The 26,829-nt window shown below is 41.8% G+C and overlaps 1 protein-coding gene across 1 annotated transcript in view; it reads left to right on the plus strand.

Moving 5' to 3' along the window:
* TGFB2 (transforming growth factor beta 2) overlaps nucleotides 1-26,829 on the plus strand; it is a 62,482-nt gene that overhangs the window by 25,621 nt on the left and 10,032 nt on the right. Inside the window, exon 2 of the mRNA XM_026845798.1 lies at nucleotides 13,550-13,713. Coding sequence (XP_026701599.1) covers nucleotides 13,612-13,713 — 102 coding nt within the window. The 5' untranslated portion in view covers nucleotides 13,550-13,611. The remainder of the gene's footprint in view (nucleotides 1-13,549; nucleotides 13,714-26,829) is intronic.

Below are 26,829 nucleotides of genomic sequence, written 5' to 3' on the forward strand. Positions count from 1 at the left end.
TCCCCAGAAGTTTGAACTGGAAGGCCACTGACAGCATAGGTATGAAAGCTATCACCCACTATTGCTCCTGCGCAAAGGAGCATTCTCCAAAATACAGGTTGGGTCAATTGGGAAAACAGTAACAAAAATCACATTGCTAGTGTGTGGTGCATGAAAAGTTTGGTTCTGTGAGTTCTCCTCACTCTGAGAAGCTTTACAAGGGCTGGATTCACCCTGTTCTCCCTCACTGCTAGGGGTTCTGAGGCAGGAAGGTACATGGTTGTGTAGGAAAGCTCATAGGATGACTTCAGGAGGACTGTGTTTAGCATGAAGCCAATTCCTATGCTCCTTCTGTGAAGCAGAGTAGTAGGCTTATTGCCCTGTTGTTCTACTAAATATTCAGACTGACTTTGCCACTTACCTCGCACATATTCACTTTCAGTTGGTTGAACCACCATGCAGATGAATAAGTGGGGAAATGAAACGCTTGACTTGAAAACAAGAGAAATGATATTTGGATTATTCTGTGCTAAGGTAGAGAGACATATAAACACAGCGGTATGAACAGCTTAAACTGAATTGTGAAATAGCCTGAGAATGTCTTTTTGCTGCCATTTCCTTGATTTCAACACTAGTGAGTTTGTCATGTATGACGGCTTTGTGGTTGTTGTGACACTGTTGGAGAAAATTGGATTTGGGGAAAGTTTTCTTAGTTCTTTAAATAATTCAAAATGTTTTCCAGTTGTGTTTTTTTTTCTCTCCAGTGCAGCTTTGTTCTGCAGTGGTACATTTTTTGTGAAGTAGATTTTTGTATAGTGTTGCATCGCCAGAGCAGTGTATAATCCTCAGGATATATCCAAGGGATTTCCAGCCATCCTCTTGGATTTCATAACAATACTTGTGATTAGAAGCCCTTCTACCCAGAAAATTAAAATGCAGAGGCATATTTACCGGCTTAAAAACCAGCTCAAGTCATCCAGCACTAAAGGCACAAGTCAGAGCCTGTGATGAGCGTGTTTGCTGTCAGAGTGCAAGCTGTACCGAACTGACATTTAGTGAATGGCCTATTTTTACAGACATAGACATACGATGGGTAACCACAGGTTATCTTAAAAGAAGTATTATGTCTGTTTCCTTGGAGAGCTTAGCCTTATAAACATACTAGCTTGATTTCTAGCCTTGTGAGTGTATGCCTGTGCTTCTGTCCAAGTATCAGGCTTAATCGTGATCCTCCTTACCAGAGCTGCCTTCTGGGATCTCAGAAAGACCACCCTGGTTCCCAGATCTGGGAGGACCTGACCTGGGTTGTCCCTGCAGGACCACTGTCCTGTGGCTCTCACGAGTGGCCTGACCCTGTGGGCTGGTGCCTTCTTTGCCCTCAGTGTTGCTGGAGGAGCGCTGCTTACTTGGCCGAACTTTCACCCATGGGCGCGGGGGTGTCCTGCCCATGGGCAGCAGGTCCCGGCAGGGCTTCAGGATGCCTTTGTCCCACCTGCCGCCCCGCTTCGGGGAAACCCTGGAGCTTGGAGGAGGGAGAGATGCAGAGCATGCGCAGCTGCGTGCAGGCGTGCCAAGCTCCTCTTGTATGCTGATGGGGAGAATAGATTTATAACAGAAGTAATTTTTTTTTGGTGGCTCTGATGGATTCAATAAAAGTGTGTCTGCACAGTATATATTTTTTAAATATAGCTCATTAGTAAATTGGCACTGAGATAACACCATGAAGCCAGTTTTAATCCTGCTGGCTGGGCTGTCAGTGCAACTGTAATTTATGAGAAAGGTGCCAGGAAGAGGAAGGATATTGAGAAAGTCTACGTATGTTTGTTATTTTTTTAAACACACACATACATCTAACCTTACACCTAATCTGCTGTTGAGAAGGTAAAGTGTTTTCTTAGATAAAAATTATTCAAGGTTACTTACGGTTTGGGAGTACGATGACTGCTTGGTGGTTTTTAGGCACTGCAGTTAGTATCCCGATGTCTGTGTAAAGCAGTACGATGTACAAGTAGTGCAGCTAGAACTTTGATGATGTCTGCCTTTTCAGCTTGATGATAGAGAAGTCTCCTGTTGCACATTGCTTCTGAAGAGATCACTTCAGTAGCATGCAATCAAAAGAAGGTTGGGAAATGAAAGAGAAAAAGGGTCTCAGGAGGAAAACTGTTGGTCAGTCTTGTAAATGGTAGAAGGTTGATCTGATCTCTTTTAAGTCACTGAGGCCATTGCAACTAGAAACTCATCTGAACAGTACCAGCAAATCAGGTCTTTCTTTGCCATTGAGAAGGGTGTGTGTTCCCTGATAAGTTTTTAATTTTTAGCCCCCCCCCCCCTTTTTTTTTTTTTTTCTTTAAGAGGAGATGGACAATTGTACTTGCAATTCTTGCTTACGATTCCTAGCCGAAAGAGGAGCAGCCCTTCATGGAGAGAGATGAAAGACACTAGGAGTATTTTTCTTACATTCCAGTGTAAGCAGAATAGCAAAGTACATACCTGAGAAGTTTCCAAACACAACACACATCTATTTACATATTTGATTTCACTGGTGATACATGATAACCTGGGATTTCATTCAAATGATCCTGATGGGGATTTGAAAGGAGTTCTTCTTCCCTGAACATTCACAAAATAACTGCTGAAAGCTGAAGGACCTTTTGTTGGCAAACTAAATTCACAGAGAACAGGAGGCAGAGAGGATGGAGATAGTTTTCTTGTGCTGAAAGTCCTCTCTGTGCTTACAAGCGTAGGGGTGAATTCCTGGACCTTTTGAAAGTGATGGGACTGTTTTGTCGGTGACTTCAATGGGACCAAAACTTCACTCATGTTTCAGAGAGGCTTTGGTAACTCTATAACTTGTTCTAACACCTGTTGACAGATATAGCAGCTTTCCTGTTTGCTTGTCCTACATCTTCCCAGCAGAAAAAGATCTGTCAGGAATGCGTGGTCATGGGCTTGCTACAATGGCATCTGAGCCAGGAGCAAGGGACACATCTGAAGATATGTTTTTTCTCTCTCACTATTAAAACTGTACTGTTGTATTAGCATCAGTGAGATTATAGCAGGGTTATGTTTGAGACAGTGAGCTGTTGTGCTCTTTCTTTCCCCATATGTTTTAACCTGCCACAAGATTAATGTTTCTTTGTTGAGAAAAAAAGATAGCAGTATGGTTTGTGTTTACATTCTCTCTTGGCTCCTGTGCATGACAGGTGATGTGCAAAAAGGACTTTGAGGAGAATTGAGGTCAAACCTTTCAGACTTTCTAAGATGTGTGGAGATTTGTATGTGCTGAAAGATGGTCCCAAATAGAAAAAGTAGCATTTACTGCTCTTCAGAATACTCCCAAGTAACTAGGTTACCCCAATTAAGCATTGCTCGGTGGCTCAAAATTTAGACCTGAAAATAGCTCTCGTGATGCATCAGTGTTGTTTGCATTACCCAGCCTCTGCATTTCAGCATGGATGAGGGGAAACAAGCCAACAGCCTGGAAAGCTTTAAAGGCAAGCAGAGAGCAGGAGGGTCTGGTGAGTTTACGTAAGGGAATTTTTCTTCAGAAGATTTACTTTCAAGCAACCATAAAGGCAGGGGTAAAAAGTGTCCACTGGGCACCGTGCACCTGAAGGGGACTCACAGGTGTTGCCGTGAGAGGAGCTAGTTTACCCCCATTTCCAGCTACTCTAGCTTTTGCAAATAGGCAAGTAGCCTTTCTTGCTGGGAGAAAAAGATCAGGCATGGGGCTGTGCTACGTGTCCTGAGATGGGCCATCCTCTAGGAAAGACTCCATGCTCCTTTTTAAGAAATAGGAGTATTTGGCAGTGGTCGCACCAAGTCTGCCGGGGTTGGAGTTTTGTTTTTGTTTTCCTGAAAGGGACCGGGCAGTTTCCCCTTTAATTTGAGCCAGAGGTTTCAGCGATTTCAGCTGGCTTTTGATCGTCCTCCAGCTTCAGAGGTTTGGATCCAGGCAGTTGATTCAAGGCTCAGTATTCAGTCTGATTCTTCTATAAATTAATACTTGGGAGCTTTGTTTTACAGCAGAAATGTTCTTCTGAGCAGTCCTCATTTTCTTCAGAGTTGCAGAAGAAAACTACACTTTCTTAGAGGAATTCAGTCTTATTGAATGGAACACACTCTCAGGACAAGCAAGTTTGTAAAGAACCAGAATTGTGGCTCGTAATTGCCTCAGGACTGCCCTGTGGCTATACAGTAGTAATAACATGAGTTTTTGCAGTCTCTGTGCCGATTTACCTTAGCATACATTTGAAGATGTAAATTCATACATTCAGTCTGCAGTCCTTGCTATCTTCCTATACATTCCACAAGTGTTTTCTTTTTGTTCAGGACAGCCTTTACAGGCAACTGATCTCCTCCAAAATACATTTTATAGCTTGTCTGGAAGGGCTATGTATATTTTTTCTTAAAAATTTTCCTCCCATTCACAAAGCACTTTCAGATTTTTTAAACAATTTTGCAAATGAGCGGTGATGGAGCAGGGGAGGCAGAGAGAGGTTAGGCTAGCATCTCCCAGCCAATACACCACAGTGCTTGCAGCCTGTCCCTGAAGAGGATTATTCTATGAGTACTGGGTTATGATCACACACACTAGTTAGTTCTTGCTGCCTCTGGTCTCACAGCACATCATTGTTATGGGGTATTTGTTCTTTAATGGTCCTGTCAAGGAAAACACAGAAGCTGATCACACTGACACAAGTGGAGCGGTACTGTGTGGATCAGTTAGATGAAGGCTGGAGATGTTACGTGATATCAAAGCAAGGGAGGGAAAGGAAAGATACACAGGGGATTTTTCTGATTTTTCTGGTAGATTTTTTTTTTTTTTCTGGGCAGCCCAGTGGCTTAACCTCTAATCCTGCAGATATTTGAATTTTTTAATTCATTGATATTTTCTTCATATGTGACTACATTGCAGCTCACAGAGACTGACAGAATTTTTGATGTAGGTTTTTGGCCAAGGTTAGATAAGGAGGGGGTAAGATCTAAGGTTTTCTGTAGGTGTCAGCACCCATGGCTGTAGTTATCTGGTGAAGAGAGATCCATCTGCGTTTCAGTGCCTAAACACAAAACTGATTTTCAAAAGATCACATGAATAGTTAGGCCCTTTGAAAATCAGGCCAGAAACATCCAGTTGGAAGACTTCATTCTAGGGACATTTGGAAAAAGAGGTTAATCCCTTTCTGCTTGCTGCACATTAGTGATCATAGCATGGCCTGGGAAGGGAAGCTTTGTCTTTCTGTGAGAGCGTGCACCCACGTTAATTCTCCATACCCTTGCATCAGGAGTGCGTGAGGCACCAACATCGCAGGAGAATGAACGTGTGGACTTCGTCTGAGGCTTTTGGTCATCTTCCCAGATAAGGCAGAATGCTCCTGCAGTTTTTCTCTTTAGTATTATATTTGACTTCCTTTTGCCTTTTGGGTGACAGAATAGCTGTGAATGTTTTTCAAGAAGGGTTCATTTGGGGGATCTGTCATAGCTCAGACTTCTCAGGTGTTGGTGTTTCACCTCATAGGAGATGAACAAATATATGTGATGTTGGGTCAGCAGTTTTACTCATATGGTACTTGTAGGAGAGGGATGATAAAAGAAGCCATAGATGATTGTTCAAAGTAGGTATTTTGTCTTTCTTCTTTCTAGCTAGTGAGGGTAGTATGGATTTTTTCAGGCTAAACAGTGTTTCAGAATGTGCATACAAACTAGTAGCTTCATGAGAATAATTGTGAAAAAGGTGCCAGAGAGGCGAAGTCCAGTGGAAAAAAAGGTTTTAAATGAGGGCTTTCTGGCTGATAAGGTGCACTTAAATCAGATAGTTCAGTGATATGGGAAAATTACAGACCTTCTTACAATTGGTCTTCAGACCAAATTAAGGAACATCCAAATTCAGTTTCAGCTGCAGCATGTAAATACAATTGAGGTTGAACTTGCAACATGATTTTGTCCAGCCTGGGGAGAACAATTTTAAAAAAAGGTTTTAAATGGGTTGTATTGTTACAGCTTTAAAACACCAATGATAGCTTTTCTTGGCAGGGTTTGATGCCCACTGTAGGACTCATATCCAGCTCCAGTCGGCTAGTAGAGATAAAGTGACACATATTAGAGCATATGTAATAAGATGCTGTTCTCTTTGCATCTTTAATGTGACCCACAGAGCCAGAACTTAACCTGTTTTGTACCAGGAATTCCATGCAGCAACTTTGCTACACCGCCACCAATTATTTCAGTTTTATTTTACTACTTGTCTTTCTGAGAACTTAACCTAAACTTTAACTTAACTCTGTGATTCTCCAGTGGCCAATTGTACTGCCTTAGTGTCCTTACTATGCCAGTTGCATTTTGACCCAAAGACAACTGCAGGATGTTTTCCACCATTACAGAAATCAAGAATACAAAAGACAATTATGTAAGAGTGTCAGAGTCCATCAAACTCCAGAGCAATAGTTGTACTTTGAAGAAATTAATTATTTGGGTAACTGAAAACCAGACTACCAGATCGCTGGGCTATTGAGGTCATAGCTTTGGCTAGTCGTTTTTTAATTCAGGCCTGTGAAGAAATGAGGAAGTAGCAGCAGAATCAGAAGGCCCTTGTCAGAGTTTGAGTAAGGAACACATAATTTCATAAACATATCTTCAGAAAATTCCATCTTTGCCTCATTGTACCTATCTCTTCAGTTTGGAGTACAACCTGGGGTTGTTTACTTTTCATATGTTGTCATAGACCTTAGTGTTTTTTAAAAGAGGAATAGCAAGTGGTTCAACGGTGTAAAATGTCACAAAATCTGATAATTCTTTTCTAAACTCATGCCTACCTAGACTTCTATTGGTGTATATTTTTCTGGATGTGTTGAGATTGACAGTGACTGTGTAGGCAGAAAAAATAAACCATGCATTTGTGCTATGTGAGCACTGTCTTTGCTCTGAGTACTCTGGAGTCTGCTAGTGACATTTAGTGAGTCTTTGTAGCCAGTTCATGGCATAATAATTACATGTATGGATTCCCTGCTCTATATCAGGAGCTCAGTGTATCATCATTACAAAGAAAGAAAAAGTTAGTTTAAGAAGTAGTTACTGAAATCTTCAGGACTGACTTCTGTTAGTGTAGCTATTGAAAGAAAGTAATGTTTGAAGAACTGCTGCAGGAGTCCCTGTAGGAGTAAGGTTTTGATTCTTTGTTTTTTCTCCAAGGGGAATCACTTCAGGACTCTAAAATCCACTGTCTTAGTGAAGCTGTATTGAGGCTTCCCTGTGTGACTTCAGTGTTGGGTCCAGGTGTCAGTATTGGTGGTAGAAGAGGGAGGTGGTTTCGGTCTTCTGTTGTTCTGATGCTCAAAAGGGTCATCCAGCAATTGGATCCCCAACCTGTTCTCTTTCTGTCTGTGTGTCTGATGAAGAAAGCCCTGTCTTCCTTTATGTATGCCTGTCTGTTTCTCTAGTTAAGTGTTGGCATATCTATGTGTGGTAAATACCAAGACTGAGGTTAGTCAGGGAGTGTGGAACTGTGAACCATCCATGCTGCTTTGCTATGGATAAATTGTGTATCTAGGGATCATTCAGTGGAAGATTCCTAGCTGGCATTCTGGCATGGGTTCTTCACCAAATATAGGTTAAATAGGAGACATCATGTCTTACATTGTGCTGTAGGTACATACATACCTTTTTCTGTGAGCTGCTCCAGAGCCATTGGCTCTGAAAGTCTTAACCACTGTGTTCCTAGCAGGTTTTTTCTGACTTTCACTGCAGTGTCCCTCCTCAATAGCAAATGGTCAATGGCAGATAAAGGTCACTGGCAGCTTTATAGGTAAAAACTGGAATATTGGAGTAAGTCTGTTACACTGCTTTTGTACTATCCAACTTTGAAGCCTCGCTGCAAGAGGCTGGAAGCGATGTCTGAGTGGAGAGCGGCACAAGTGTTTCTGTCCAAGAGCACTGATTAGTTAATGGATGTGCTCATAACTTAATGTCACAGCAGGATAGAGTTTCAGGGCTAATGGAAAGCTGATGTACGCTGATTTACCTCTGAGGGCCAATCCCTGTTTCCAAATACAACCTGTAGGCCTCCATAATTTGGTTCACTGCATTTATATATCCCCTTTCATTGCAGAGAGACGTTTTCCAGCAGGACTCTGAAGTCACGCCAGGGTCAGGAGGGGTGAACAGAGTAATTATCTGTGGGCTTTGGGAGCCCAGATGCATTAAACAAGTTTCTGATTTCTTGGAGAGATTTTCCCTGGAAAAGAGGACAGGATTTGTGACCTGAGTGTGCCTGACAGGAATGACGGGATCCTGCTGGAAAGATGTGCCGTTACAGCTAACGAGCTGCCCATCCTTCCAGCAGCCTTGCACGTGCTGCTTCACTTACTATGTCTGGATGTCCTTAAAAGCAGCCTGACCTGGCTCATGGCAGGGACCTGTATGTTGAGCAGAGAGTAAAATTCACACAAGGGGATAAACGATGTCACATTATGCTGCTTGTTACCAAAGAAAAGTAGGATTTGCTATCAGTGAGCTGAAATCTAAACAGCCTAAATGGTCCTAATAGTTAGAGGGGTTAGGGAAGCTTGCCAGAGCATGGAAAGCATAACAACTGCATTTCATAACAATCAAGCTACTCTTATAAATATTTGCATGTGCTGCTTCAAAGCCTACTACATGGTCATTCATGTATTGCAGTTAGAAAGACGAAAAAAAAAAAAAAAAAAAAAAAAAAGAGGGCTAGAAGAATAGGGCACTCCATGTTTTGCAGCTGCCGTAATAAAGAATGGGCAAAGCACCAGAAAGAAAAGAGAAAGGAAAAGAAACCCTCCAAAGTTTAATAAACACAAAAGGGAATAAAAATAAATCTTTGGAGCATTTATTACAAGCCCTTGATGGAAGGATTAGATTGAAGCTCTCAGGCTTTCCAGTGTGGGTGTATGTGTGAAGTCGGCCTGTCTGGCCTCTTCCAACAAGAAAAGAAGAGTTGTTTACATTTCCTAATGTGGGCTGTGCATATAATTGATTTTTTTGTTGTTGCAATAGCAGAAATGAAAATTCAGAGGGGGAAAAAAGCCTCATTTGGATACAATTGAATTTAGGTCTTTTTCCTTGCCAGAACGAAAACCCAACTCTCAGAAGAGCTGTGTCAAATGGAGTGTTTTGTTTCTCCTGAAATGTCAGTACATGCAGTACTTGTGAGGAAAGCTGTGGAAATGCAGCATAAGGCTTAGTTCCTTAAACATAACTGTGGAAAGCAAAAGTGTCATCCTTTTCTGCAGGAGATTCCTGGTTTGGGGAATATCTCCACCATGAAACAAACTCGTTCCGTTCCCACTTTTGGTTTAAGGGAGCTTAACTCCATCTCACTCTCCTCCCATGAGCAATGCCTGGGGGTCTACATGCTGGTTTGCATGGTCGGTCAGAGGATGTGTTTAGTCTCTCCCGTTGACGATGCTCCTACCTAGAGCAACACTGAAGACTGTATTTTGGGATAGGTGTCCTGTACTCTTCCCATCAGTGCTTTTCTACTCTGTCAGAGCAAGGCTGCTTTCTGTCCTAGTTGCTGGCACAGGAGCTGAGAGAATGCTGGACATTGAACAAAGTCAGTGAGAAGCACAGAAACCACAGTGTCCTTATGCACTTAAACTCATACCAGAATGCATTTTAGCCTGGCAGTTTGGACTGTCCTGCGTAAAGCAGCTGATGAAGTTTCAGCTCGTTCAAGATGAAAAACAAACAAAAAGAACAAAAAAGCTAAACTTGTGATGCTCAATGTTCATCAGGCTAAAGGGAGGAGGAGGGATGCTGCCTTCACCTTCGCCAACTGTATTTTATAATTCTTGTATCAACTGTACTGTGATTGTGATTATGATTATTACAGCTGGAAGTCTTCAGTTTTTTGAGGGTTGAATTAATGAATAATTTAAAGATGATAAAAATGGAATCTTTCATTTCATTTACTGTTCCCTCTCTCCAAAACAAAAGAAATCTGTGTTTTCCTAGCTACAGGAAACATATTGATTTAATTCCGCTCATTAATGATAATGGTTCAGAGAATACTTAAGGAGTCTAGTCTGCAGCGGGGTAACTCTGTTTGCAGACTAACTTGGTTAGAGTCATCCTGGCATCTACTGGAGTCACTGAGCCAAAACCAGAAGGGAGTCCAGAGGCATCCAACTGAGTCTGAATTGATACAACTGTCAGGTTAAGGTGGAGTCACAAAGAGAGATAAATTGCAGCAGCTGAGATCACTTAAAGGCTAATCCAAAACCTTGTAGACTCCATAGGGTTCTTTCCATTCCCTTAAAGAGAGTTGCAAGTCTTGATTCTCAGTCTTAGTGTTGATTAATTTTCATATAAACCCCAACTCTGCAGTCAGCCATTCTTTTTCAGAGAAAGGGTTCCAGCTAGTAGAAAGACCTATTTTTTTATCAGCTGTCCATGAATAATGCTTTCTCCTAAATTTACTTCCTGTGGGTACTGTCATGAATGATAAAGAAATCAAATTTCTTATGTGGGTTTTTGCAAGTTATAAAACTATCTTATAAGAGAGATGAAACTTTATAAGGCAAGAATTCATTCTTATTCATGGTGGGTGCCCCATGCCTGCCTTCCAGTGGAAAGTAAATACTCGTTTGCTGTCTATATGAATGCACATATCCAAGCACAAAACCTTGCACACTGAAAGAGTATTCCTTATCTATCTTCTGTATACATGAAAGAGAGAACAATTGTGAATGCAGAGGTGGTTCAGGAAAATCCATTCAGATACATATTCACAGATTTATAATGTACAGTATTTAAAATAAAGAAACTGAAAAGAAAGACTCCAAATATAGCACAAAAAAGTTCTAGAAATAAAATAGAAGATAAACATAAATCAAACTGACAGTTAAATAGGACTTTTCAATCTGAAGTAAAGTCTAGATGGACAGAGTTTGTCTGTGCCAGGGCAAGTGGCGGGTTGCTAGTTTGGCTTGTCCACAGGGAATGAAATGGTAGGTTGATGCCTCAAATAAATGACAGAGAAGGACAACTTACAACTCATCCTGGAAGCATCAATCTTATATATACATATTATTATGCCAAATTATATTCCTGGTAGGATTAGGTTTGGCTGAAGAACAAGTAGTAGTCTTGGAGTTTCCTATAGCAGAAGAATAAATTGAAGAGTTTGTTTCTCTCTTAAGTGAGGATATAATCTCTGAACCAAGTAGCTTTTATAAGAATTTACAAACTGTATTGAAATTAAGTTCATCACTGCATAAAATTAAGCTTTTCTCAGAAAACCTTAATCTGGTGTCTTGAGAGAGACCAGCACAGCTCATGGGAGAGAGGAGTGTTCACCAGTTCAGGTGCAGGAGTAATTTTCATCCATTTTTCTTTGTGTTCTTACTATAATGTTGTAGCAGTTTTCTGCCAATAAGCCTGGTAGGCAAGAACATACTGATTATGATGCTTTGGGATTTATTTTTGAGCACTGCAAATGTGAAAATCTGAAAACGTTTTTTTTTGTTTCTTTAATTAAATGGGATCATAAGGAAGCCTGAGGCTTCCAGTTTGTATTTATACCTCTTACTCATTTGACCAAACTGAGGATCTGCATTGGGAAGTATTCTTTCAGAGGACTTTTTTTAGAAGTATTTTGATTTCTTGTCATCTCTCATTTATAATGCGTCTGTGGTTGAGGCCAAGATTATTTATTTATCATCAAAGATTTTCTCATGGCTAGAGTTAGTTTTAGGAGTTTCTACCTCTGATCATTTAAAAAAGAGGTTTGGGCTCAATTACGTAGAGGAAGGATGTTTGTGAATTTTGTGAAGACAGAATAAATTTGCTTTATTCCTTGTAGGACTGACTTGTACTTGGTATTTATTCTGTAGTCAGTTTGAATTTAGAATTATTCAAAGAGCTACAACAAATCTGTTATTAAATGTGTAACTGCCAGTGGTGGTGCCTTGTGTAGCCAGGAGCTACTGTGTTGCTCAGAAGTTCTGGTAATAGCAGCCAGTCTAAAAACACTAAATATTTGGAAGAAGGTCTTTAATTTATTAGTATGTCTTTTTGACACCAATAAATATTATTAAGGATTTATTCCAATTACCTTCCACTGTTAGTGGTTAGACATAAAGGTAAATGTATTGGACTTGGCTTCTCCCATGTCTTTACAGTGACGCGATAACTTGTGGGTATTTTATCTATTAAGAATTTGGTATATTCCAGAAAAAGGCACTTTATTCGATTGATAGATGCCTGGATAGCCGAGGGAGACAGAGGGGCAGGAGGCCTCGCTGGGATTTCGGACGAGGCCTGGGTCTTTCACAGGTGCTGAACTGCTCCCCTCCCTAACATCTCATGCCACTGCATGACAAATCCTGAGCTACATGACTAGTGGGAAAATTTGGTGTTTTGTAATTATTATCTGATGCCTTCCTGCTGCTGTGGCCCCAGGGAAGCCAATAAGCTTTGCTTCCTCAGCTAAAAATCCCTCCCTGCCCCCAAATACAGTTTTCCTCTTTCTTTTTTTTTTTTCTTTATCCACTTCAGTTTTCACACAGAGATTTTTAATCAGGGCCTTTGGGTCGTTTCGACTCCTCTCTGAGTTTGGCTCTGCAGTTTGAATGGAGCCTTGCAGGGCAGCAGGGCGAGGGGGGGGGTCACACACATGGGGAGGGTGGTCAGGGGTGCCACCACACCTGCATTTCTCTTCATCCTCCTGACCAGGATGGGATGGAGAGGCCTCAGATGATCACTGAACCCGTCAGGGTAATCTGGGTTGTGCAGAAGTGCTTTACTGCCTAGCCTCAGTCAGGGTTTAGAGCTGAAAAGGAGGAAGAGACTGTTCTGAAACCTAAACTGATATGTTTAACACTGTTATTGAAGACTTGAGTCCATTTTTCTAACTGTTTTTTTGCCTTCTCCTCCGATATGTAGTGAGGGGTCGTTATGTTTTTGACTTTTACTGCTTCCAAGTGGTCAAAATTCATGTAATTCTGTTTATAGTGTCTACTGTCTGATTGCCTTTTCCCTCCCTTTCTTCTTCCTCTTCTCTTTCTGCCCTTGTCACTATAATCAGAATGAATATTTTTTTCCAATAAAATCCTTTAATAACTAAATATGAAACAAATTCTGAAGCTGGGTGATTTGTGCTTCATATTCTGGGGGGACTAGGGCTTTAGAGAACACACAGATCAGATGATTTGCCATTATTTGTCGTCTTAGTGGATCCCTGTGAACTCTGTGCAAGTCTGAAGGCATTTGCCAGATACCAACTGCTACGACTTTTTCCCAATTTATAAGCATCTGGGATTTTCCACTAGTATGTTGAAAGAGAGGAGGTTTAAATGCATGACCTGAAATAGAGTTGGAAATAGTTGTTAATCTCTATTAATATGGTATTCCTATAATCAAACACATGTGGGGTTGGTTTGGGTTTTTTTTATTAAATTGTTAATAATATTAAATTGGCCATTGGAAACTGAATCATGCTGCAGATATTTCCCTTACTGAGGCTGTCTCTTATTACACTGTTAGAAGGAACAATGTATTTTATCATTTAAAAAAATAATAAAATCACACTGCCTTCTTGCAGATGCCATCCCACCGAGCTATTACAGCCTTTACTTCCGAATCGTCAGATTTGATGTCTCGGCGATGGAGAAGAATGCCTCCAACTTGGTGAAGGCTGAATTCAGGGTCTTCCGGCTGCAGAATTCAAAGGCACGAGTCTCAGAGCAGCGGATAGAGCTGTACCAGGTATGGTGACACCTTGCACACGTCAGCTCACCGTCTTTCTGCAGCGAACCCACCTGGTAGCTGTTGAGCAGGTGGAACAAACCACGGGGAGAAGCAGTTGAGTCCTGTTTTTCCAAAGTAGCTTCTTATTTCCCATATCTTTCCTAGAAAGCTCAAATGTGCAGACTTTTTCTAGCAGTTGTGCCTCAACTCCAAAGTTTAAGCATAGAACAATAAGTGACAGAACAAGACATCAGGCAAGTCATCCCCAGGATCTCTGTCTCCCAACACCTGGCCTGTACTAGTTTACATAGAAGTCAAGTTCCTTTCTCTGGCCTCTGTTCAGGACTGTTACCTGTTCCTCGCAGAAACGTCATTCCTAATAATTGAGTTTCAAAGCTTAACATTTTCAGACCTGGCTTCTGTATAGTAGCCCAGGGGTTGAGGCAGGGGAGTGAGTGGACGATTGAGGAGTGAGGAAGAAAATGACCCCATGACTCTCTCACTCCTGAGAGTTGATAAGATTGATGTAATTTAATCTTTAAAGACCTTAAAGACATTGAAGTCACTTATATAGAGTCTGTGTGTTTGTGCAAATACTGTCTAGAACATCTTTCACCTAAAGTATAGGTCACTTTTCTGAGAAACACAGCCACCAGAAGGGGCTCAGCTCCTAGCAGTTTTATACTGAGTAAAACTCATGGTTGTTCCAGCAACCCGGGACTTGTTCTGCTGAAAACCCTGCCAGATAGGATATCACCTTGTAAAAGTGTATTAGACCCTTTTTGGTTCTGTTCTTGATGCTCTCATTAGCTATGCCTGAGCACTGCCCTAGGTATGCAGCACTGTGGAGTCCAGTTCAGATCCAGTGGGTGCAAATTAAGAGTTAGTCTTCTCTCTCACTTTCAACATTCACCTTTTCCTGCCTGGTCTGGTCAAGTGCAAGCCAAACTTGGAGAAGAGAGGGTGGAATTTGCGTTCACATGCTTGCTGAAGTGACAGTATAAGCCAGCCTTAGAGGCTGACAGCAGGAAAAGATGCACTGGACTGTTTAGACATAGGAGAAGTGTGATTCCCAGTTGAATGTGGTTCAGGTCCACAGGTGGTGACTGGGTGCTTGGCTTCATGACTACAACCTGACTGCCTTCCTTCCCAAGGACAGGCTGGCAGAAAAGTTGAGTAAGCAACATGTAATTCATTAAAAGAGAAACCTAGGAATCTTTAATGATCATCGCTGGTGTCGTCTGTATAAGAACAGCCGTCACAGAGAATTACACTACAAGTCCCTGTGTTGCTGCCACACCAGCCTGTTGAAACAATTGTATGTTCTGGCTTGACCTCACTGTTCAGACATCCTAAAAGGAGTTGATGGCATCTCTGGGCTTTCTGTTGTTCTACTTTTGAGAGCTGTTAGTCAGCCACCTGAAAGGAGTACAGCTGCGGTTGACTGAGCGCGGTTCATTGCTTTTCCGTGTTTGAGGAACGTGGGACGCAAAGGGTTCAGCAGAGGTAGGGAAGAAAGGGCCTTTGCTTGGCTGAGATTTCGCCTTGTGATGAGAAACAGCTGGAGCTTATTTGAGAGAGCCTGACTCCAGCAAGCCTGTGCCCATGGAAATGACTGACACCTGCATCCAGGGCAGGTACTTGGGTCCTTTAGATAAATATATAGCTGGGGAGTAAGGCAGTTTCTTTTTTAGGCTGGGTGGGGTATACTGAGTGAAGTGTTAGGCGAGTAATGAGTGCAGGTTATTGTAGAATTAGGTCTTTTCTCCACATAGTAACAGGCAAGCCAAAGGCAGCAAGCGCTGAGTGTGTGTTTGTGCCAGGCATATTTTAGGCATGCTACTTTGCTCCTTTGCCTGTAGAAAAGCAAGCTGCCTCTGAAGCATTTCCCTTGCAGAGCACCTATTAAAATGTGAGAAGCTGCTTGTTAGTTGCTCCCTCTGCTTTACTTCTTACAAGCTCCTGTAACCTCTTCTGCTGGTTGCTTTTTCCCCACTTTGGTCATATTTATTTCTTGCAATCTTGTATGTAGCTCTTCCCAAAACCTTGTATGAAGATACTGTCTTAGCTCTGTGATGGCCAGTCTGAACTGCATGGGTTCCCTGCTAACAGCTCTACTGCAGGAACATCAGAGACCCTAAATACTGCTGCATCTAACCTCCATCACAACACCTGAGGTTAGCAGGCAGCGTTTAACAGGAAAAGGAAAAGCAGGGAGGAACTGAAGAGGAGGGACCCATGATCCTTATGGGTTCCTTCCAACTTGAGATATTATATTCTATGATATATTGTAGGACAGTGCTATAGAAAGCATCCTAAAACTTAGTATGTGAATTTTAGAGATTAGAAGGAAGAAAATCTAGGGAGCTGAAGGTGTGGAAGGATGGGTAGGAAGCACTGGTGACACAGTGGTGCTAGAGGAGCTTCAGGGCTGTGTAATGATAGATTGATAGTGCAGATGGGGGTGTCAAGCAGTGGAGGAAGGTACAAACATGGAAGATAAAAAGGGACAATGAGGAAGATGCTCATTTTGGAGTAAGTGGGAGAGGCAAATACATTCTCTAAGGGCTGAAGACTTACTCAGGTGTCTTTGTTTCCAGTATGAGAAGCTACATGTGGAGAGCGAGCCTCACAGAGGAGGTGCTGGTGCAGTTGACATGTGCAGCCACCACGGCTCCTCTGTGCATAAGCACTGCTTCCTGTCTTGTGAGATACGTGCTGGGCTTGCCAGGGCTGTTGTGCCCAGAAGGAACAATGTGGTTTTTAGTCTTGCATAAGCAACATTTAATTATTAGGGTGTTGTTTTTTGTTTTTTTTTTCCTCCCACCAAGTTTCAAGTTGCCTAGCACTTTGCTTTGTTGGGGAGATCTTGATGAGGGTTTTTGAAATTCCTCTCATACCTGCAGTTGCAGGGCATAATTGTTCCTATGTCCCCTCATCTTTCTCAGGCAGGCAGGAAGAGAGGGGCAGAAGTCTTCTGGAGAGAGTCGGAGCTCTCTTGTGGTTCACTGGGAAGGTAGCCGTCCCTGAACATGTGCAAGTCTTCTAACTGCTCTCTAAGAGCTCTCTGCTTTAGTCCAGTGGCTGTTTAATAGTAGTACATATACCACTGGTGCAGAAGGGACAATATTACTCTGAAGGGCTATTTTAGGAACAGCTAGAGACAGATGTGCTGGGTAAATGGAAAAAATCAGCAAGCAGAATATAAATATTTTGTTTCTTCTCCTGATTCTTTCTTTGTGTGGTCCTCTAACCTTACAGATCTACCCCTTAAAATGAGAAAAGAAATGCAAGGCTGCACCTTTTCGGCTAAGCTTTCCTCAGGCTATACTTGGCACCCTTTACCAAACCACATCAGAAAAGGACTTTGTGTTTTCCTGCAGCCCTTGTTTGCACTGACTCTGGGAAGGCAGTCTGGGGCTGCTTGGTGTGGCGAGCCAGGGCCGTGCCCCTCGCTCCCGGCCCCCAGTGCAGCAGCAGGAGGACCCTGTTCCCACCTCAGAGGCAGGGCTGGAGCAGAGAGCACCCAGTATTAGTTATGCTGGGAGCGAGTGGTTGTAGATCTGTTTGCCAAGTCTGCTGCCCCCCGGGTTTCTCTGAGTAGTAGGTCCTGGAGATTAACTCTCATGGAGGTGCCCTGGACACATCCATGAAGCCAGTGGGTGAGTGGTAATCCCCGAGAGCAGAAACAGTTTCTTTTAATGTTTGTTTTCATCCAGAATACTTCTCTTGGTATTTAAGGATTAGTCAGACAACATCTGTGTGTTCCCATACAAATGGGAAGCACGTATTAGTCTGAGGATGGAAAATAATAAAATTCATAGAAGTAGAAATTAAGTTTCTTTCTCTCTATATATAGAGAGAGCAGCTGGTATAAAAGCTGCTGTCTCTTCTTGGCTCTGGTTAAGTGAAGCCACAGAGAATTAAATTCTTTAAAAGTACTATCTTTCCTGTTGTTTCTTCTGCCTGTAAGTGAGGGTTAATCTGCTGGTGGTGCTGCTGATCATCAGCACATTGGAGAGTGGGAAGCTGGAGGGAAGGAAGGAAGGGAGGAAGCGGTGTGACCTCACGCGAGTGCTCTCCCGCACTTCTCCTCCCTGTGCTGTGTTTGCTTGAAGCGCTTCTCAGTGTGCATGGAGCCTTCAGAAAATATTAAGGGGATAAAGTACTTTTGGGGGAGGGAGGAGGAGTAATATTAAATAAACAAGTTTTAGCATCCTCCAGTGGCTCTTGCTATGTTTTTAAAGATTTATGCCAAATGCAGGCTTTATTGGAATTTGATCAGATAAAGCTCAGTTGTTATGGGAATGTCTTTGTTCATCAGTTTTCTTGCCTGCTTTGAAGACTTCATTGCATCTTTCTTTTATTAAGGTGCTTCTGTATTTATGAATAAAGTCCCTGCACCCCTCAAAAAAAAAAAAAAGCTTGTCTCTTATGAATAAGCATTCCAAAAAACAAATAGGTACCACCGCAAAGCTGAGTGAGTCGAAACCCTTGCAGGGTGAAAAGCTGTCGTTCAGACAGCATTGCAGTATTGTTTTTAAGGTATTTTTATTACATACAGATGGTCAAACAATAACAAGTAATAATTACTTCTTATAGAAGCAGTGCCATGTCTTGTTAACGCATCATAAAGCATCGCAAGAAATGCAGCCAAAGCACCATTTTTTATTGTCATTATCTGTGGCTGCTGTGGGTGGGGGTACTTGAGAAACTGTGGATGACGGGGGATGTACCATGGGACGTATCAGAGTGCAGGGTTGGAGCAAAGGAATGGCACCAGGTTGAAGTCTGGTGGAACACATTGGATTGCGATGAATAATTTGAAGCAAGCAGGAGCAGAACTTTGGTCTTTCCATGTCGGGGAGGGCCTGGTCCATGCTGAGGGCTCCTGTGGAGCTTGCTTGGGGTCTAGGAAGAACCATCTGCCCTCCAGACAGTGATAACCCCCGTTTCTTTAAGGGCCTCTCTCCCTGCTTGGAGGTAGAAGGAGGAAGATGCTGTGGAACATATTACTCCATTATGAGTCAGATTTAAATTTAAACCACAGTCAGTTGTTCAAATACTTTCAATTCAGACAGTGTTTTGTCTTGTTTTTCAGTTAGGGAATACGTTTAGAGCTAGCTACTATAGGTTTGGGCCAAATCTCCACAGTGCAAATCTGAGGCAATTTACACTGACTGCAGAAGAGCTGCTCCAGACTGATCTCCTTATAATCAGGAGCAGAGGGGCCTTGCTCTCTTTTCCTGCCAAAAAGTACCGTCTCTAATGCCACAGAAGAAAATGCCAGGAAGCAGGATTTGTGGCTGTGAGCTGGCGCAGGATGTCTGCATTACAGATATCACCTGGGGCATTTGATATTAATTGACTGCCATCTCTTTGACCCACATCCAAAGTAGTATATTTGCATCTCAGAATTTATGTATTGCTGTCCTGAAACCAGACTTTGAAAGGTTACAAGGTTATGTTAAATGGCAAATGTACAGTGCTCTTTGAAGTGCCAAACTTGATATTAAGTGTGGATCTAATAACTTTCTACTTTACCAACCTCCTCCTCCTTGCCCTGCCCCCTCAGCAACAGCTCAGGACTAGAGCAAGTTAATTTGCAGTATATTTCAGTCAAACTGATGCTTTCTCCTTGTTCCAGAATCAGGTTTTTTGGTTCAAAATACTGTATCACCTACAAAAAAAAGTCAGCATACTGAAGACCAGGTATAGAGTACCTTTGGTAAATCATCTGTGAGTGTGGGTGAGGGTAGGTATTTATCACTGCGTCATATTCACTGTGATTTGAGAGCTTATCCCAGATGCAGCCACATCTCGTCAGGAACAGAACAGTTACTGAAGTCAACTTGAAGAAGTATATAATATCCCCATTAGCTACTGGCACAAGCCATCATGTACTCCCAGCTCAAAAATGCCATGTGTATAAATATGGGGCACTGAGCTGATAGATTTACTGCCGTTTGCAATCCATGTACATTATAGGGAGATTAGGAGTGCAGGACACAGGGGACAAACCAGCCACTAAGTTTGTGTTCCTGCTTTTTGGGCTGCAGTCTGGTAGGGTAGCAAGCCCATGCTACACTGAGACACAATCAAGTTCTAACCAAGCACCGCATTGTGGTAGTTACTGGGCTGAGGAACATCAGGTTGGCTTGCTGGCCCCGTGCTAGGGAGCCTGTTGAAGGGGGGAAGGTAAATATTGCTGGTTTGGGGAGGTGTAGGAAACAATGTGAAGCTTTGTTGGAGAGAAGCCTGTGTGAAGAATAGATGATGGAATAAAATGGAGGAGGACGGGAGTGGTTTGGGTGGAAGCCTGTAGGTGGTGGGAAGAGAAAACCACAAAGAGGATCATGACTTACGGAGAACAATGCAGGCAAGCGGAAGGGAAGAAAGAGGAGTGATTTGCAGAAGTAAAGGCAGCGTCTGAAAAGAAGCAGCAAGTCCAAATATTCAGATAGCAAAGAAAGTTGCATGCCAAAATGTTACAGTAAAATGCATGTGAACATGATATATGGCTGTCAGGGACAGGACCGAGGAAGAGGAAGGGCTTGGGAGACCTGTCCATAAAGGGGAGATGAACACAGGAGTATCTTGCAGGGTCTAGGGGATTTGGCTAGAAGACAGGAGAACCCACTCTGTTTTTGTTGACTTTGGCTCCTCTTTGTTGATATTTTAATAAAACATAATGTGCCTCTGGCAAGTTAAAGCTAAATGCCAGATAAGTTTACAGGATTTTTTTTTTGTTTTGCTTCATTTTATATAAAATCTTTCTTTGGAGCTATCTTAAAATCTCCTAAACAGCAGGAAATTGCACTCAATATTTCAGAATCTTCCAGAAGAAGGACCCCAGACCCTCCGTTCTTGTTTATTGCTTATACAATGCAAAGTCTTCCTGCCTGCTTAAGCATAAATCAGACTGAAGGGCCTCAGGGCTGTATCCCCAGCTTACACTGCACATGCATCTCCAGTGACAAGAGGAAGGTCCTGCTTGGGGAACAAATGGGGAGGAAATCCCTTCTTAGGATCCATTCTCTTCCCAGAGCTTGTCCCCTCACCACAGGGTGATGCAGTGAGTGAGCCACACTGATTCCATAACATTTGACGACTTCTTTTTTTGACCTGCTGTAGCTGCTCATCTCTTTACTCCCCTTGCACTTCACCTTCTTTTACCTTTAAGCAAGTAGCGGCCAACACTGTGAGAATCCTACTGCAGCTGTAGCCCATCCAGATATAAAAGGGTTTGGGTTGTGCGTGCAATATGTTCTTTTTATTTGCAAGTTTTCATGAAGAACGTGTCTGGCAAGTTCTGAGCAGATGGATCAGAGAGCTATGGGTTTTTTTAAAACTTTGGCAAGTACTCCATACCTTTGTATTTTGGCAGGAACTCTGCATCTCATATACTAGTCTCTAAAGATTCTGCCCTTGGTTTGAGCCTGATTCGGAGACCTTTGCAAATATTGGAGAGACTTCCATTGATAACCAGGGGGGCTGTAAAGTCCTTTTACCTCGACAGCACTGAAGTCAGTCTGAATTACTCTTTTGCAGAAGTGCTTACAAGAAGAGCTTAAAAATTCGCACTGAGAATTTTTTAAAAAATACACAGTCAGTCTCTTGCACTACTGGTGATAAGAAGAAGCTAAGATTTTGGTAGCCAGCAGATTCCCAGTTATCTGGCAAAAGTTACTGCATGGAGGCTTGCACTTTACAACATATGTTTCCACGTATAATGAGTAAGAAACTGGAGAGGTTTGCAACAGAATTAGGGCTTTGCTTGTCCTTGTGTCCAAGATAGGATCAAAGACCTCAAACTCAACCAGGGAGTGAGAAAGGATTGAGAATTAGCGTGGTTATTTTTTAACTTTAAGCTTCAGAAAGGGCTGGATGAAGTCCCTGAGAGCTGTCTGAGGACACTTTTGGAATCTGGAACTAGGCAGCGAGTGAATCTTTCAGTAGGGTTAATAGTACGTAAGAATTTGGAAACCACAAGCAGCTGCATATGCAGACCTTGGGGATCTGGTTATTCTGCTGCAGAGTGTTAGGACGGAGTCCTCTGCAGGTTTCTTCTAGTTCAGAAGAGGTTATCCTAAATGGCATTTTTCAGCCATGATGTTGTGCATAGCTGGACTTATCTCTGCTCTGATGTTAACTAGCATTAGCACATCATTTACCACTGGATCTCATTGTTTGGGTTTATTTACTTTGAGCTTTCAAGTACATGTCAGGTTATTTCCATTATTTTAAAAGGCCCTTGAATTTCCAATGGAAACCATGGATAATGACTGATAAGTAAGAGCAAGATTAGTGAGCCTGCCAAGATGTAATACACAAGAACATCGCAGGAGTCTGAAATGACAGAGAAGAGAAGGGAAGGAAGTTATCAGGGAGCCAACTGCATCTGGAGGGAGGAGATCAGACAGTCCAGAATGCATGGAGAGGAAAACAGATTAATAGCAGGTTTTTACAAGATAATGCCATATTTACGGCAATTCAGCGATTGCAGAATCCACACTGGATCACAGCAATGACCCTCCCAAGTTTCAGCACAATGCAGCAGACAGGATAGATATTTTTAAGTGGCCATATGATCTTACTAGTATGTTTTGAAAGTTCGTCAACTTGTTTTAAGAAACTGTAAGTCGCCAAAAATATTTCTTAACAGTTGGTGACCATAATTCTCAAAACTAGCTATAAAATGCCCTTGTTGTTGCTAAAGCTTGGCCTTTGATGTGTGCCTAGGGTTTTCTTGGCTGCAGCAGATGGATGTCATTGATGCATCGTCCTGTGTATCATCACTGCTGAACCACATTCCGTTTTTTGTTTGTTTGCTTGCTTGCTGGGGTGGTGATGAATTTATTAACCAAAACTATTCCACTGTAAATTATACTTAATTGTAATTTTCCTATTCTTCTGCATCTGATTGTGGTAACTATAGAAGACTAGAAATAGTTATTGGCCAGTAGTTATTGGAAATAAACTAAGCAAGTTGCTGTTTTGGAGCTCTAGTTATTTGAAAGAACCAGCATGTCTTTCTGTAGAATTTTTTCCTTTTATGTGTGTAATGAGTCATGAAGACAGGCTGTTCTGGCGTCTGCTCTCAGTGGTTATTGTCTAGAATACATACACTAATGTGTTCATTTGGTTATCCCCTGCTTTAGCTGTATATATATATGAGAAGGGGAGTAGGCAAAGGAAAATTTGAACAAAATAATGGTGTTCTATTAACAGAGTATCGTGTTTTGGAGGTTCTGGGGGTTTGTTTTTGAACCAGTATAATTACACTGACACCAAACACTGCTGTTCTATTTCGATCAGCTTCTGATATACCCCTTTTTTAAAAGAAGCCATGTTTCTGCTAATTTTGCAAATATTCTGCTTTGGTTTTTATCATGAATTATATAGTATTCTCAGTGTACTTTACAGTTTATGAAATACAGATTAAGACAATCCTTGTACTTATTTTCATATTCAGAACTGTGTGATAGTTACTTGAAAGTATAAATGTGTGCATATAAACAGTTTCATCCTCCAGTATTTTAAAGAAGATTTCAGTTACTTGATACTTAAATTTAAAAAAACATATATCAGTTAATACTCTGCATTTGATCTGAAAAATAAGCATAGCAAGTGACAGAAGTAATTTAGAGATCAGTATTTTCTGGAAACTCACTTGTCATTCTTCTGAAATGAGTTTGCGACAAAACTAAAGCTTTTCACTGCTGAATGCCCTGGTCATGGTGACTTGGGATATGCTTCCAAGATAGCATCATGATCCAGCCTACTCTAATGGAGGAGGAGCGCAGACAAATCCCTGTCAGCAGAGCAGAGGGTCGCCCCCTGAAGACAGAGCAGAATGCCTTTGCAGAACCCATGAAGAGTAGATTTCAATGGGATTTATAAAATACCAGAAATCTGGCAGGCCTGATGAGGGTGGCATGTGAGTGCTGTCATCACCATGATCCCCGACTGGGCTTCCTAAACATGTGTAGCTGTACAAGCAACAGCAATGCTTTGTTTGCATCTGGCTGCTCCATGAGCCCTTTCAAGCAATTAACTGTATTATTCATATATTCACGTTTGTTTTGCCTTGATCTGCTGGCAATAGCCGCATGTATGTGATATCTAGAGATCCTTCATGGATATTTGCAAGAGAATTTTTTCCCCAGGTGTTTTAAGAAGGATCAGAGTAGAAGAAAAATTGATGAAGAGAAGGTTAGCAGGGCCTGTAGAAAAAGATAGCTAGAAGACAGGGCTTAAGTGTTTAAGATACTTTGTCAAGAAGAGGTTAACAAGCATTTTGGCAAACTGTTTGATTTCCTGTGAAAGGAAGGAATCCTGTACAGAAAGAAGGTAGACAAAACCAAATTGTTCTTAGAATTTAGAGCAATGCTACTGAATGAAAATTACTCTGCATACGGGGTAGAAGTCTACTGGATAACCTTCTGGTAACAGTTCTACCTATTCAGCTCATCCCCACACAATGTGATCATATGCGTATGTTCCCTGAAGAATCCTTTTATTAGAAAAGGCAGCGTTGCATTATTACTCTCTTGAAAGCAAGACTAAATAAACAGATATACCTGGAAGAACATCCCCATGTTCAGAAGCTGCAGAACATCCTGAATTTTGAGTTTGCTGATTTTGAGCTTTCACTCACACATGTGAGAAGGGGTGCATGCTCGCACCTGCACGCATGCAGTTGCTGTGCATCATCGGCTACTTGTGCATGCAGGTGTTTAAACGTGTCACTCGTAACCATGGGAGATGAGGTTGTGCATGTGGAAACTGTCTCCTACTCATGCAAGTGATTGAATCTATCATTTCTATGTGCAGGTGGTGATGCACAATACTCCCCTCACCTCGAAAGCCTTAGCCATCCATGTCATGACCCACAGACACACCAAACTCTACCTCTTTCGGAAGGGAGTGCTCAGACAAGGTGCCAGAAGAAATGAGAAAGGAAGAAAGGGGAAGTTTAACTCAGTCTTCCTTCTCTCCTGTGGGTCTTTTTTCCCCCCTTGTCTTATGTTAATATGTTTAGTGCACTGGAAACTCTTTTGCATGAAGGCCTACTTTTTAAGCCTTCATTTAGCTCCTACAGATACAAGTAGTGCAGCAGTGTTTCTGGTAACAGTTTGATGTGGTTGCAATGGGCTAAGTAAGCATAAAGGTAAGGCAGTGTTTATAGGCAAGGCAAGGCAATGTTTATAGGTAATGCTAGTATCTTTTCTAAGACTAATCAGTACAGTTGGAAGAAGTAAACAAGCTCCCAAGCACAGAAGCTTCAAGGCATAGAAAGGACTTTTCTCCTTTTTTGCAACTACATTAGTTGATCTAATAGGAAGACAGTAAAGGAAATACTGAAAGATAAGTTTTTCAGTGGGAATGTAGGCTTGAGGGTGTATGGAAAGAAAAAGATGTGTTGCTAAAGATAAGACCAGAAATGTAGTGCAAAGTACAAAGAAGCGAGCCAAAGGGGGGAAATGGCAGAGAAAACCTAAAATGCTTATCATGTGATAATCTCTGGAAGACTTGTTTGAAGAAATGTATTGTAGCTGTAAAAATTTCTGATAGGTTCCTACAAAGAGGCCACTTTGTTTACCACTGTGTTGAGTGCAGTTGCTTCAGTGTGGATGGAAACATGGAACACAGTGTAGGAAAAAAAGTGAAGAAGACGAGCCTTCATCAGGTTATTTTGTGGGAGGAAATTGACTCTGAGGATCCAGCCTAGGATTTTATCATCCATTAGTTTTTTACACTTGCAATGACGTAACAGAAAAAAAAAAAAAAAAAAGAAAATATTGAAATGGTGATTCTAGAAGATCATTCTTGCTTACAAGCAATCAGGTTATTAAGGTCATACATCACCTTAACACTTAGCCCAGTAGAGGGAGATTAAAGTAGACATGCTAATTTCACTAGGTAGGGCACTCATGCACTTAAGACCCTTTTGCTTAAGAACACCTAGTGCCTCTTTAACCCATTATGTCAATTGTGGAAATCATGCCAAACTTAGTTTGTTGCTTTTTAGCTCATTCTTCATAATTTTCTTCCTGAACATGCAGCATAAACAACATGGAGAAAAGCCTTACTTTCATATATTGTAGGTACCATAGTATGGAAAATATTTAGCTCTTTTAATTCAGTGTCCATCCTGTCACACAGTGCCCTACAGTTTTGAAACCTGCAAACACTTTTCATGTCATTCAGTTCATCGGTGAGGATGGATGTTCTCTCTACCATTGTGATGGTTTCGTGTACTTTTACAAATGCCTTTCATGCCAGGTACACACTGCCAGCCCTTGACTTGGTCTTTTGATAGCAATGGGATTGGGATAAAGACACTTTATTTTGGATACCAAGGCACAGCTGAGTCTTCAGAACATATCTAAGACCAATTCTAGTTAACATCAGGAGATTGCTTTTGGCACATTACTTTTAGCTCCTTACATCACTGCCAAAACTGGGGTATGCAGTTTCTGCAGTCTTTGGAAAGATATGACTATGCAGAAAGGAAGAGAAATGAGCCAAGGTCTTGTGTCCCATTTGCCTAACACACCCCCCCACCCCAACACATCTTTGCAGAATGACAGCTGCATTACATCCTCAGAAACACTTGAGTTGACCTGATAAAGACCAAAGGCAAGGCAAAGTTATATTTGTACTTCTCTGGGACTTTCCCAGCATTGATTACTGATTCTCTCATCCCTCTGGCCTCTGGCATTTCTGAGCAATGGTAGTCCCCTTGCTGCTGCCAGAGTCTCTGTAAACAGTTGTTCAAACACTTTGTTTGAAGATTGCCTCATAAAAAGGAGTCCCAGTGTTCAATGTTTGAGTGCCCTCAGTTTGTACTGGGGAACTCAGCATCGCCTACTAGGGGCACTTAGTAATTTTTTGGACTTAGACCAGCATTTCATGTCTTGTAGCTAAATGTGTTGATCAGAAAGAAGGCAAAGAGCTTGTCATGCTGCTGTTCTTTTCATAAGACAAATGTTATTGTGGGAGATGCACTGTTGGCCTTTGAGAGGTCCAGCACTCCCTTTAAATAAATAGGGAGATTCTATGTGTTGGACAGAATATGGCCTTTTCAAGCCTGATTTTTCTGTTTAATTGTGAAAAGCCTAACTTTAT

The sequence above is a fragment of the Athene cunicularia genome, assembly GCF_003259725.1.
Source record: "Athene cunicularia isolate RWA chromosome 3 unlocalized genomic scaffold, athCun1 chr3_part1, whole genome shotgun sequence".
NCBI lineage: Eukaryota > Metazoa > Chordata > Aves > Strigiformes > Strigidae > Athene > Athene cunicularia.